The sequence below is a fragment of the Gopherus evgoodei genome, chromosome 5, assembly GCF_007399415.2.
Source record: "Gopherus evgoodei ecotype Sinaloan lineage chromosome 5, rGopEvg1_v1.p, whole genome shotgun sequence".
NCBI lineage: Eukaryota > Metazoa > Chordata > Testudines > Testudinidae > Gopherus > Gopherus evgoodei.
Genome location: NC_044326.1, coordinates 125,028,129 through 125,043,300, shown reverse-complemented (window position 1 = coordinate 125,043,300; position 15,172 = coordinate 125,028,129). Strand labels below are relative to the sequence as shown.

Below are 15,172 nucleotides of genomic sequence, written 5' to 3'. Positions count from 1 at the left end.
GAGGCTAAGCAAAGCAAATGTTCAGCTGATTACTTGAGGAAAACGTGAAAGTTTTTCATTCTTCCAATGAATTTTGATAGTGCTTTATTTTCTGTCTCCAAGGCTTATCCTGCTTCCTTACCCCACTGCACCCACACAGTTTGTATACTTCAGGGTTAGAAACCAGCAATCCTCTATTTTTCCCATTAATGTGCTCTTTTTAGAAACATGTTCCTTGCTAAGAATATCAGAGTCAGTGGAGTATTTAATCTGACTCTAGAGGTGTGTGGAGGTTGTTGTGGGTTTTTTTGGGGGTGGTGGTGGTTGTTTTTCCAGTTAGAATAGTTTATTTGGCTTTTGAGCACTAACATTTGCCAATAGAGTTCTTTTCATCCATCTATTCCAAGTGACATGATTTGCCTTGATAAAGTATGATCAAGTGTTCATTGACTTTTGCATAATATTTGATTTCTTCCTTTATTGTGGCAAACTCATTAGAGCCGGTATAGTTAAGTCAAGTAACTGTTTCCTTTGTAAACACTGGTTCACCACCATTTCAAAGAACACTGGGTTTAACTTGAGGTTGTTAGATCTAAAGATACTGCAATCCCAGTAGGAGGCAGACATATTTTATTTTCAACCATTATAAATGCAAATGCATCAGTTATTTCTACTACAGAAAACAAAGCAATCTCATTTGCATCATAATAGGATTAGAGCTATTAGAGCAAATTCTCACTAATGATGATGCCGGCAGGGGAGGGGGAGGGAATCACATTTGCAGGTTCATTATCCAGTTTTCACCTTGCTTTATGTTGAAAGCAAAAAGCCAGGAGGGAGAATGTCTCTTTAGAGTGACGATCACCAATTCATCAAAATGTACAGTTCTGCACTAAGGGAGAAATGTCACTGTTCTCACTCCTAAACCCCATGCATTTGCCATCAGATGTGCTGACAATTCTTTATGGAGTCAATACACAAAGCACTCACCAAGGTCCCTGATCTACAAATAGATCTGAATGGGCAAATCCATGTTGTCCACCCACTCAGATCCATTTGCACGACTGGGCTCTACAAGATCACTTGTCCTTCTTAGCTGCCATGTGGCAGAAGCTCTCAAAATGTGAGGCTAGCCCACATAGAGAGATACTGACCATTTCCAAGAGTGACACAAGCCAAGCCCAGAGAAAATGGCAAAAAGGACAACTCTCACCCACCCCCTGCAACTCCCACATACCACACCTCTCCCACCATCTTTGGCTGTATTATTGTTAAGGCTAAGATACTGTCGTGCATATTTTTAGTAAAAGTCATGGACAGGTCATAGGCAATAAAGAAAAATTCACAGAAGCCCAAGACATATCCATGACTTTTACTAAAAATATGCATGACAAAATGGGGAGCTGTGGAGTCTTGCTATGTGGCTGGGAGCTTCTGGGGCTACCTCCCCCTACTCACTGAGGCTGGAGCTCAGGACCCCTGCAGTTCCCAGGCACCACAATCTGCGGGGGGACCCTTCAGCTCCCAGGTGCCATGGGCTCACATCACAGAGGTCTCTGGAAATCACAGATTCCATAGCTCTAATTATTGTCTCTTACTCTGGAGGACTCAACAAAACAAAAATTTACTTAGCCCCCAAATGAGCAGGCTGCAGTCTCACTGCATTTCATCTAGGCTCTCAACATTGTGCATTATATTTAAAGTGGCTGTAATTTAGTTTAACAGCTTTTCAGGAGCTCTGTTCTGAGTTGCCTATCTGGTTTTTCACTTCAGAACTTAGGGACAGATCCGCAGCTGGTATAAGTTGTCATACCTCCATTAACTTCCATGGAGCTAAGACAATTTATACAAGCTGAGGTTCTGGCCCCAATGCTTGTAGATTACCAACAAGCCATATCTTCTCTGTCATGACTTGAGTATGCAGATAGCCAGAAATCTGTGAATGAGGCTGAGCTATATGAAAGACTGAAAAAAAAGTATATTTAACAAAAAAATTCAAAACAATCTATCATTACTGTCATAACAACAGATATCTATATGCAACTGTATAATTACCTGGCACTTTACAAAACATAGGAGCAGATTCCAATCTGATTTATACAGCTGTCGGTGTGAAACTGATCAGTATCTGGCCCACAAATGGGAAATGATTCTTAGCCATCTTTAACATTCTATGAAAACTCTAGGAAAAGTACCTTAGTATAATATAACAATGTAGAGAAATTATAAATTGAAAATTCTTTCTGGAGTTTTGTCCAAGTATTGAGACACTTCCTACAAGAAAGCCTTTCCAGCACTGCAACAGCTTTACCAGAATACTTCAGTCCTTTGCTAACTAGAGCACATTGCTGAACAGAAATGGAGTTAAGCAAATGCTTCAATGCTTTGCTAAATGGTTCCACACTATGCGAATAAGACAGCCTATATAAAAAGTTGGAAAAGACAAAACTAAATATGCATGGTCCTTTTATGAAAAAATCATTATATAAAAATATTATATCCAATAGAGATCTTCCAGCAATACAATATGAACAGATAGTGTGCTGGGGCAAGGCCAGATGGCTACAGTAAAGTAGTGAGGAACAGGTATGTTAGCCCCAGGCTAAATAAATCCCTGGTACCATGGTAACCAAACGGCAGTTGCTCCAGGTTAATCAAGACACCTGGGCCAATTAAGATCTTTCTAGAAGGCAGTGGAGATAGCTACATTGATTGGGACACCTGAAGCCAATCAAGGGCTGGCTGGAACTAGTTAAAAGCCTCCCAGTTAGTCAGTGAGGTGTGCGTATGAGGAGCTGGGAGCAAGAGGTGTGTGAGGGTGAGCTGCTGGAGAATTGAGGAGTACAGGCATTATCAGGCACCAGTAGGAAGGTCCTGTGGTGAGGATAAAGAAGGTGTTTGGAGGAGGCCATGGGGAAGTAGCCCAGGGAGCTGCAGCTGTCTTGCAGCTGTTACAGGAGGCACTATAGACAGCTGCGATCCACAGGGCCCTGGGCAGGAACCCGGAGTAGAGGGCGGGCCCGGGTTCCCCCCAAACCTCCCAACACCTGATGAGACATAGGAGGAGTTGACCCAGATTGTGGGTTCCACCAGAAGGGAAGATCACTGAGGTGAGCAAATCCGCCAATAAGCGCAGGATCCACCAACGTAGAGGAGGAACTTTGTCACAACAGCTAGAGTCTTCTTAACACAACCTTTGAAAATGAAGTTACTCTACTAATGGGCAGGCAAAAAATATATACTGCACCATATGCCTCATACATAACTTGTCACATACCTTATGATATCTCACAAACTCAGACTTCTGTTTTTGCTCAATTATTCACCAATATTTTTGTCTCCAGGCCATGTGTCCATTAATATTAAATAACCAAAAAAGAAACTGATTTTTTTATAAATATTCTGTAGTTCTAGAGCAATGTTATAGCTACTAAATTAGGTCCACAGTTCTTTCTCCATCAAGTTTACACTTCTTGAGTGACAGCCTCATTTCCACTCCAGCACCTATATAAGGGGTAAAAAGGCTAGCAGCATAAAGGTGCTTGTATTCAACTGGATGAGGGCTCACCTGGCACAGGAAATCGGGAAGACAGCAATAAGACTGTATTCCAAGGAACCACTTTCAAGCCCAGGCATGGCAGGACAGAACTATAGCATGCAGCACTGTGGAGATTTTGAGAAGTGTTGTGGCCCATAGGGCAGCCTGGGGAGGCTGTCATAACTTAGTCAGCTCCTAAGGGAGCCTAAGTTACACAGTGGAGCATCAGGAGGGCACAAAAATGGGTTAGAGTCACGTGAGTCCCCTTACCTCCTTTTCCTCACTTTCAAGACACTTCACAAGTCCACCTTGCCTACAGCTCTGACCTTGTTTCGGTTTGCTTCCTTGCTCGTTTCTGCTAATTCCAATTTCTAAACAAAGTCTTCTGACATTGATGCTATTTTTCTCTCTTACTTTCACACATGACTTTGGCCCTTCTTCTCTTCTGTTCTCTATGCCAGGATCCTGCTCCCTCTCCAAGCATCCTCTCTTTCAACCTCCAGGTCTTCTTTTAAAATCCACTTCTTTCAGTGAGTTTTCCCACTGAGGAATTCTAATCCAGTTCTCGATATTTTTTCTCCTTTGCCTTACTCTGTTCTGAAATGTCATCTGATCTTTCAAACTTCACTCCCAACTATTTGTTTCATAATTTTTTTAATTTGTTGTAACCTTCAGTCCTTCTCTCTCTTCCTTTTTGCCATCATATTATGATGCTATGATACTGCACCCCATATTCTTCATAAAAATATAGTTGTAATATAAATATAGCATAACTGAGATATGTTTTATGCAAGATGGATCATGTGAGGTATCATTGGAAAGATTGTGATTTGCTGAATGTGATTATCCAATTTATATGCATGTATCATTTCTGTATCCAAAGTTAGGAATATTGACTATGTAACGATTACAACTGTGTGTGTACTTGGGGAATGCCCATCAGACAGTAGGCAATCAGCCTGAATGGGCCATTAGGAAAGACAATGGGTCTTTGAAGGTGCTGAACTCTCATCTTCCTTGAGTTCCTTCCTGGGGACATTAGAAATAAATCTTGTCTCATGGTTGCTTTAGTACTGCAAGGTCATGAGATGATGTAATCTGGTGTGATGATGTCACAGAGTACCATCTTGGACACAGCTGGTATTTCTCCACTGGAAACAAAGGATTCCTGCCTTATGGAAATCCTATTTAAGACTGGGAAGTGAGTTGATCAGAGCTCTTCTTCACTGCCTCCCCACCCAAGATGGAAGACTGCTGAGAACACCTGAAGAAACAAAGGAACTAAGCCAGGGAAAGGCAAGGGCTGAGTCCAGGTTGAGATAAGGGTCTAGGCTGTGATGAGAAATAACTGGAACTCTGAGCTGAAGAAACTCCTCAGCCTGCCTAAAACAACATTTAGGGTGAGAAATTACTATTTGTAACCTGTTTCTTTAGTTTATTAAGCGTGTTTTTTTATTTGCTCAGTAATCTGCTTTGTTCTGTTTGCTATCCCCTATAATCACTTAAAATCTACTTTTTGTATTTCATAAACTTGTTTTTGTTTATTCCAAAATCCAGTTTGTGCAATTCATAACTTGGGGGGACGAAAGAGCTGTGCATATATTTCTCCACATTGAGGGAGGGGGCGATTTTTATGAGCGTATGCTATATAGATCTCTATACAGTGAACGCAGGAGCACTAGGCATTCCCCTAACTGAGTCCTCCCACAGAGAGCTGATTGCAGCCTCTGTGATTCTACAGCTGGGTGTGTTCCTACCTGTTTGTGTGCTGGAAGAGGGCTTGAGAGCCTGACACAGCAACACAGAGTGGCGGGGACCCAGGTTGGTAGGACAGATGAGCTCAGTGGGACCTCAGCACATCTGATGGCATCCCAGGAAGGGGAGTCTAACCCATCACACACATTTCCTGTGTTTGTTTAATTCAGGATGTATGATCTCTGGGAGAAGGACAACTTTCTTTCATTTTCTGTAAAGCACTGTGCAAACTTATATATAACCTAATATATAAATATTGGATAATAAATAAGCAATACAGTAATTATATTGATAATGAAATTCAAGTGACAAAAGCCACATTTCTTTTTATGACTTACTAGTATTTATTCTTCCATTTCTGATTCAATAGCTTCTTTGTTTTGCTGTTTGTCTACTTCTCTGCTTCTCATCCCTGTTTCTTCCATATGATAACAGACATTATTTTACTGTAGTAGAAACCCTAATGTGCTCAGCAGGAGCTGGCACTGGAATTCTAGCAAGAGGAAATAGAAGTTTGTGGAATGGTTAATCTAATGGCAAACAGAGAACAACTATAACATTACCACTGATTCAGGAACATTCCCTTCATTGAGCTACAAAAAGAAAGAATATCAGATATAGCCAAAGCTGTGAATTCCTGCTCCGTTCAAAAAAAAAAATCTACAGTTACTGCTTATGTATTAGACATTTCACACGACTTATTTCAGGAAAGGTATCTCAATGTTATTTTGACAGAAGACCATGTTCACATGATCTATCTTTTAGAGCAAGAATTTAGAGAGAGAGGCAAGAGGAGGGCGTGAAAAGATGTGTGTTGGAGGGAGGGGAGAGATTGAGAGAGAGTGATTCCTGCTAGTAATATACAGAATAATAGTAGCGATTTGTGTGGACATTTCTCATGCCAACAGCATTTGGATCTGTCAGAAGACAGAACGTGATTATTATAAATATGATGGGCAGACAGACTGTGATGCAAAAGCAAGAGTAGGTAATTACCAGAAGAAACCTGTGTGGTATGAGGTCATCACTGAGAGTGTTGAAAAGGAGAGCACTGGCCCCTTTCCACAGGCCTGCTCTGAAGAGCTTTTAGCTTTAGCTTAGGGTTGTCTTAAACAGATAGTTAAGGGTTAATGTCTCTTTTACCTGTAAAGGGTTAACAAACAGGGAACCAAAAACACCTGACCAGGGAACCAATCAGGAGACAAGATACTTTCAAATCTAGGTGGAGAGAAGCCTTTGTTTGTGTTTTTTGGGTTTGGCTTTGTTCTCTCTGGGTCCTGGAAGGGACTAGACGTGCAACCAGGTTTCTTGCCAATCTCCTTGCTACAGTCTCTTATATACTCAGAATAGTGAGTATTAAGTAGAACAGGTGGTTATAGTCTTTTGATTGTTTTCTGTATTTGCAAATGTTAGTTTGCTGGAAGTATTTTAAATTGCATATTGCTGGGGCGAGGCTTCTTTCTAGTGTCTATAAGCTGAAAGACCCTGTAACTTTTACCATCTAAATTACAAAGATAACTTTTACTTTTTTTCCTTTCTTTTTATTAAAAGTTTTGCTTTTTAAGACCTGTTTGATTTTTTCCCCTTGTTGAGGCTCAAGGGGGAATTGAGTCTGTACTTAACAGGGGAGAAGGGAGGGGAGAAGGGTAGAATCCCTTTGTTTTAGATTCACGGAGCTTGAATCTGTATTGCCTCTGGGTGAGGGAGATAGGGGAGGGGGGAAGGGACATTCCTCCCTGTTTTAAGATTCAAGGCGTTTGATCTTCCAGGGTAACCCAGGGAGGGAAAGCCTAGGAGAGGCACTGGTGAGGGAAAGAGTTTACTTTCCTGGTGTTAAGATCCAGGGGGTCTGGGTCTTCGGGGTCCCCAGGGAAGATTTTGGGGGACCAGACTGTATCAGGCACTTCAAGTCCTGATTGGTGGCAGCTATCAGATCTAAGCTGGTAATTAATCTTAGGGGAATTCATGCTGGTACCCCAACTTTTGGACTCTAAGGTTCAGATTGGGGAAATATACCATGACAAGGGTGAAATCCTGAATCCATCAAAAACAATAGCAAAACTTTTGTTGATTTCAATAGGGCCAGGATTTCACTCTGGGATGCAGGGGCAAGTTTGAATTCAATTGGGGAAATGATTGAGATTTGTGGATAATAGTCAGACTTGAACCCAGCCTTTTCTCGAACCAAAACTCGCCTGCTACTCAACTACAGTAGAAAACAATGGCAACCTCAGAAAGGAGGAGAATCAAAGGATCATTTAAAAATCCTTTGAGATGAACAGATATGAGAAATGAGAGGGCACCAAGGAAAGAGCAGGGAGCTGTGGAGATCAATGCAAGTTAGATAGGCTTGTATACACATAGAGGTTGAACTGATTTAACTAAATCAGCTTGGAAACTGACTTAATTAAATCTGGCTTAATTAGATTAAAACTCTCTAATCTGGACACTCTTAAAGCAGCCTGAGAATACCTTACACTGACATAGCTTGTCAGTAAGGAATCAGTTTAAACTAAACCAAAATACGACACCCTTAAACCAATGTAAATGTCCACACAAGGGGGTTGTACCAATTTAATTAGTTTCTAAACCAAGTTAGTTAAATTATATGTTTTAGATAAGGCCTCAACGAGGAAATGGGAGCACACTGGTGCCTACAATAGCTACTACAATGGTGGGAGCCTTATCAGTTCCTTATAAAGAGAGAAACAGAATGTGAAAACACCAGAGATCAAACACCCAGAGAGGGCATGTTACACTGTAGCAGGTTTTATTACATCTTGTCATGGTTTCAGAATCTGAATTCTCTCTCAGATTCCTGTGTACTAACAAAGGAATATGAAATATGAGAAGATAAACTTGAAATATGTAGCGGCTTCCTTCGTACCAGAAGCCTCACAGGTGATAAAGGGCATTATAAAAATTTGAGGAATCATTTTAATCAAATAATTACGTCAGTCCATTTATTTATTGCTTTAAACTTTAAAGAAAAAAAATACTGACAATAACTCTTGCTCAAACTTCATATATTTCAAGTCCCTATTTAATTTAAAAAATGGGTCTTCATCCTGTCTCAGGTGTCTCCAGGCACTCCGGGTAGATACACATTAATGTTTTCAGCCTTCTTTTCTCCACTATTTCAAGATATTATTAAAGTGAAGAAGTTACAAGAAGCAAAGAAGAGGTAGAATATAAGTCCTTCACCCTTATGCAGACCTCCCAGCTCATTCTGGAGCTTCCCTTCCCCTCCACTTTGCACAAGTGGCAACACACTTAACATTGTGGCAACACACCTTCTAAGTAAACAGGGCTGAAGGTAGCTCCCCCCGGAATCCAGCCAAACTATTGGAGGGAGAACAATCCCAGGACATTCTTTTCCCTTCTCCCACCCTAGTGGCTGAGCAAATGGGCTGCAATGATCACATCTTAAGAAAGATCTTTTGCCCTGTCCAGTCAAATACTGTTACATAAACATTCCTTAAAGACTCAGGGCCAAATCCTGAGTATTTGCGATCCCTAATGAAGTTAGCAGCAGTAGTGGTGCTTAGCACCTCAGGATACAGTTGTCAGCAATCCAGATTCCAAATGTGTTTATGAAATTTGACATTGTTTCCTTGGGAAACCAATCACAGATACAACGACGGAAAGTCAGATTTACTGTTCCAGATGTAGATCAGAGGGTAATCATTTCATCTGGCAAGAGCTAAATGAAAACGTGCAATTAAATATGGAAGAGATTGTTTAGCGTAAGTAGTTAGCACATATTATAAGGGACCATTCAAAGTAAAGTGGCCTGTTAAACCAATTAAACCAAGTCAACCCATGGAAACAGTGATGGGTAATCAGTTGGCTCCCCAATATGCCAACCTCTTCACGGGCCACTCTGAAGAAAAATTTCTGGACAAATGCAGCACAAAAACCAATGATATACCTGAGATACATCCATGATATTTTCATCCTCTGGACAGATGGTTTAAATTGCTTCATAGGTTTCCACCACTACTTCAACCACCACCACCCATCCTTTAAACTCTCTCTGGAACACTCTCACACTAGCATCAACTCTCTGGACATCATGATCAGCTTCATCAACGGAACTCTACAGACAACCGTATCCAAGAAACCCATGGATCACCATGCCTACCTTCATAGATCCAGTAACCATCTCAAACACACCAAGAAAACTGTTATCTACAGCCAGGCACTCAGGTACCACAGAAAATTCTCCAAGGAGAAAGTCCGGCATATATACCTTAACACACTCAAAACTACCTTCAAACAAGAACTCTCCACCAAAAAAGTAGATCATGCCATGGAACAGGCCACCCAAATACCTCAAAAAAACCTTCTTCAATACAGGAATAAACCCCCCTCTGACACAGACCCCTAGTTGTCACCTACCACCTCACTCTGGAACCCATATGGTATCAACAAACAACTACAACCCATATTCAATGAGGACCCCATCCTGAAATAAGTCTTCCCTGAATCCTCATTTATGGCCTTCAAACAACCCCCTGAACCTCCCCAACCTCTTCAGGCTCATGATCAGAAACAAGCTTCCCATAGGCCAGGTTACTGTAACTCAAAGCAACACCAGACCCTGCCAGAACAACAGACGCAAAACCTGCAGACATATCTCCACTGCTACAACACCCCCCCCTCAACACACCTTTCAAGATCCAGGAGTCCTACACATGCCTATCACAACATGTGGCATACCTCATCCAGTTCACTAAATAGCTCAACAACAATTATGTGGATGAAACCAGAGAATCACTATGCTCTTGAATTAACTCACACAGGAAAATGATTGATGTGATGATGGGCGTTCCTTTCCCAGACCTGAAGAAGAGCTCTCTGTGGCTCTAAAAGCTTCTCTCTCTCTCACCAACAGAAGTTGATCCAATAAAAAAATATTACCTCACCCATCTTTTCTCCATAATAAAAACTGGCATTTACTGTGTATATTCTGCCTTTCTTCCAAAAGACCTTACAGATTGAGTTCTCCAAAGGGACCACTTCAACCACTACTGAAATGCAGCAATTACTGGGGTAGAAGGTGTAGGCACATAGCAACATAAGTAATAGTTTAGGATAGAAAATGAAGACTAGAAGCCATTCTAAAGAATACAAACTAGAGGAAAAAATTGTAGGTAGACAGAATGAATTGTAGACAGAATGATTGCCACTATGTGTTTAGCCCAGTGGAATTTTGCCCACAAAAAGATTGCAAGATTTGGTTCTACAGGATTATATAACTGGAATGGAATTGCCATCTCATAGGTGCATTTGCTCAGTTCTGAGTCACATGAAAGAATGCCACTGACTAAATTATCAACACCCTTCCTGCAATTTTGGGAAAACTGCATTTCAAATTCTAACTAGAACTGAGATACTTGATCATCTGAGACTTGTGAATGCAGCACAAAGTGCTAAGGCTACAAATCGGTGTACATTTTAAAAATTCCTCTGAGTAGGTTGCGTCACTCTGTGCTTTTGTTTTCTTAGGCTGTTATTCTGCAGCTATCAGTTCCAAATCTGAAATAACTGATTACACATGGTGTAAAATGTTCAGAAAGAAATGTTTTCTCTCTTCCTCTTCCCGTGAAAGCTAGTGTTACATCCTTCGGGCCAGATATTCAGGTTAACTTCAATGGAGGTATGCCAAATGACACCAGTTGAAGACTTACTTCTCTGTGCACAAAAACTGAAGCAGAGGACGATAACTTATCCCCAGGCTGTTGCATAAAGTCAATGAAAACAACATTACCTTAGTGGGAAGCCACACAGCTTCTAACAGCTCCTACACACCACTTCTCAGTTAGATGAGTGAAAGAAACATGAATAGGTAAGCCTATGATATTCTTTTGTATATTAGCTACAAGCCACAGAGGATCTTCTCTTCTCTGTCTGATCTCTGCTATTCCACACGCCTGATGGAGGGGAAATTGTCTGCTGCAGATACTCAGGCCATGTACATAAATTATTGTTTATGATTTATAGGCAGTTAAGTCTAGAAGTCTCAGTCTTAGACCAGAAACCCATTGCCCTAGATGCTGTAGAAATAGAACAAAGGGACAATCCTCCCTGTAAGAGCTTAAGTGTCCTCTGCAGACTGAAGAATCTAGCCCATATACTCCCCAGCAATGCCACAGCTCATGAGCTCAATATGATCATTGAGTTAATACAACAAAATGTTTCAACATTGCCAGTGGTATTATTGTGTACACATGCACCACTAGAGGATGCACAGATCCCCCTACACAAACAAACATACACTGCCATTTAATCAACTAATTACATATGTGGCAGGGACAAGGAGTAAACCCCTGCTCATAAACAAGTGTTCTGCTTGTGCACTTACAATAACCTCCACATGAACTCAGACTAGCAGAAACCCATATGGAATGAAAAAAGAAGGAATTAACTTCAGGGTAACAAGATAATATTGAACCGAACATGTTTATAATCAACACATCTCAACAGGGCATTTGTCTTGAAACATTTATAACTGTTCCCCATGGATGCAATGGGGGTTAAAAAAATTTCACATGGTAGGGTCTCTGTCTTTTTTTAAACAAAGTTTTGAGAGATTACCCTTCCTTTGAGGATTTTACTTCTTTATTTCAATACTCCCATTCTGAGAATGTGTCTTTGTGTTGGGCTTATTGCTCTGGGAATAATGAAGTAAAACCATCTTATCTTAATTTCTCTTCGTGCAGAACTCCCTATTTTTCTGTGGTTGGGTCATATTCCCTCATATGAATCATTTTGAATTGAAAATCTCCTGTTTGTGTTAATTTTTATTTATAGAGATGAGTAAGAAAGATCTCAATACGTTGTCGCTCTCATACACTGATGGGAGTTTGACTTGAGATTATCACCAGTGCTATACCACATATTACTCTTTATGATCCAGCACCTAGGTCTTGCAAAAACCTAAGTACTTGGTTGCACTAAATCCTCTTCCTCTTCTATGGCTATTCTAGGAAGAAAAGGCTTGGGCAACCTTTATCCTCCCAGGAGCCACCCAGAATTGTGATCAAATCTCCCATTGAGTGCCAGCTGTGGGGCCTGGCTGATTTACCAGGCAGTGCTCTTGAGCTCCAACAGGGCATGAATAGGTGGCTTGTGTGTGTAGCCTGTAAACTCCTAGCACCTCATAGTATATGAAAGTAGATGACAGGAACAATGTACACTGCTCTTCTTTCAGTCCAGCCATAAAGATCACTGCTGAGTGTACTGCACCTGGGTCCCCATCCTTAAGCCATCATGCAAATATCTAGACTAGACAGAATGACTCAGGAATAATCTGATCCACTACCAAATATCCAGTCCCCCTAACACCTAAGCACTTCTGGCAACAAAGAGCTAAAATTGAGCCCCCAAAATATCTGAATTTTCTTGAGCAACAAATAAGCAGATATAATATATTCATACTCACTGGAATTAAAAAGATAACATAACACAGGCCTTCCCAGTTATTTACATAGAGACTCCATCAGCATTTCTCTCACCTAAAGAGCAAGATGAGCTTGGCAAGAAATCTTCTCTACCAGAGCCAGCTGTCACCACTACTTTTGAGGCTCAATGCCATTCAAGTGATGCCAAGTTTGATCATCTTTCAGAGAAAATAGGCACAGGTGAGTATGAAGAAAAGCAGCTGTTCCCTAGCTCTTGGCACAAAAACTGCACTTTGTAAATAAATCACTTCATCCCACCCTACCAATGATTCATCTTCCTTTGCACCTATCAGTTCCTAAATTTCCTTCTGGTAAACTAGAGCCTGAAACTCAACACAAAATATTTCAGGTTCTGTATAGAAATGAATCTTATTTTCCTAATCCATGATGTGATATCTTTACATCTGCAGCCAAAACGACGCTGGTCTTTTTGCAGCCTTACTCCATTATTCATTTATTCCAGGGAATTTGTATTATCTTACACTTTGTTTGTTGTGTGGTGTTTGGGATTCTTTTGTTTGTTTGTGGGATTTTTTTGCTTAAAGCATTCAGATTTTTGGCCTGTCAAATCTCAGTATGAAATAGGAATATCACAGGATGTTATTGATTCTATTTAGATGCCTTTAGCTTTATCTGTTCTTTGCTGCCCATAATTGAACTTCACAGCAAATCAGTTATGGATAGGCATAGGAAAATTTGATTTGAGAGTAAGAAGGAGTTTCACAGCAATATAGGGTGCGAAGCAGAAAGAGAAGATAAGAGCTTAATGCTAGGTAGTGAAGGAGAAACATCCTCAGAAAACAAACAAAGGCACTTAATACATACATTCTATTTCTTTCTAAAGTCTGATTGCAAACAAAATTGGAAAAAAATGTATGATAAAAACTATAAATAAATACTCAATTTAATGCCATGAAGCAGATTTGAAATTACACAGTTTGGTCAGTGGAAGTGGCATAGGTTCTGTAAGTGATGAAGACTTGGAAGGGCTTGAAGATACAGATGCCATAGTTCACCGCTAATTTTTAGTGTCCATTCTGAGCAATCTATGGAATTGCACTTGCCTTTGTGTTAGAGAAAGTTAGTGTTTCTCCCATTCTATCTCATGGTAAGGTAGCATTACATTAAATTCACAATACAGCAGTGTTAGAGAAGACAGACAGAAAAGGAGATCTGTGATAAAGTAGTTGGGGGGAAAAGAACTATGCGCTGTCTAAAATAAATATGTTGAGTACCACTAGACAGGGGTTCACACTATAAATCACTGGTAAGCAAAAGGAAAGGATCATCTCTAAAACTGCAGAAACAAATGTAAAAGAAAATGTCATATAAGCTTTAAATGTGATTATTTAAATGATTATTTACTCTGTGAATTCTATTAACCGTATATATTACATAGTATCAGCTATGACATTTCTGTCATTCATTTGGATTATTTATACATTGCATTGAAATGTCACTTAAAATAAAGAAAAACATTATCTGTCATGTAGATATGTGAAAGCTTCAAGATGCCTATAGGATGTGACTTGTTTGTAAATAGATCTCCATGACTTTTATTACGCCAGGAGTAGAAATTACAGGGTCTGCTTGATATATAGTTTGCACTTCTGCTGCAAATAAGGGCTATAGTTGTCAATTATTGTAAGATCTGTCTCCCACTTTCTTGCTAGTTAATACTTGCTATGTGGAGAAACAAACCCAATGCTACCATTCACAACAGCAAGAACATTTATTAGCGGAACACTAGGCTCTTTTTATCTAGGGATGCCTGCTGCTTAACTGTTATTTTTACAATCTTAGACAATGTTTGGAGCTAGCAAACTCTACAGAAAATGCAGAAGGCATATCCTATTTAAAAGCATAAATAAAAGAAACTGAACAGACTTACCAAACTATTCCCTGAGCCCCAGAGCCAATAGGTTTTAAGTTCTGGTAGCGCTTGAGAACGGTGAAGGTCGAATCACCTACTTCCACGCTGTAGAACTGGTTGTCAACTTTGCTTTTGCTCATGTTGTAATGTTTGGCAATATATGACACATCCACTTGTTTCCCAAATCCCTGTCATGGAGATGAGGAGTTGACAAAAAGACAAAACCAAGACCAGTAAACCATCAGCATAACAATCAAAGAGGGCCTAGTTTTCAAATATGTATTCCTGTCATTTTATGCTCATTGTCAGAGACTTGTACATTGTCAGATGATTTCTCAAAGGCTTTCAAATACAACAGTAAACTCTTCTTCACCTAGGAAACTTCCATTGCAAAGTCATGAAGCCTCCTCTACCCAGTGTTTGTAGAACAGAAATTCCCAGCCATTGGTATATGCATGCCATTACTGGTACTTCAGGCCTTTTGCAGGAAGGTTCTATATGGTGCTCTTGAAGTGTTTTGGTCTGACTTTCCTCTCACACTGAAATAAACCAGGAGTAGCC

The 15,172-nt window shown here is 40.3% G+C and overlaps 1 protein-coding gene across 11 annotated transcripts in view; it reads right to left on the bottom strand.

The window, feature by feature from the left end:
- MAPK10 (mitogen-activated protein kinase 10) overlaps positions 1–15,172 on the bottom strand; it is a 263,109-nt gene that overhangs the window by 92,429 nt on the left and 155,508 nt on the right. For all 11 annotated transcript variants that reach the window (XM_030564953.1, XM_030564951.1, XM_030564952.1 and 8 more), the window contains one exon: positions 14,630–14,799. In XM_030564953.1, the coding sequence (XP_030420813.1) occupies positions 14,630–14,799 (170 nt within the window). The remainder of the gene's footprint in view (positions 1–14,629; positions 14,800–15,172) is intronic.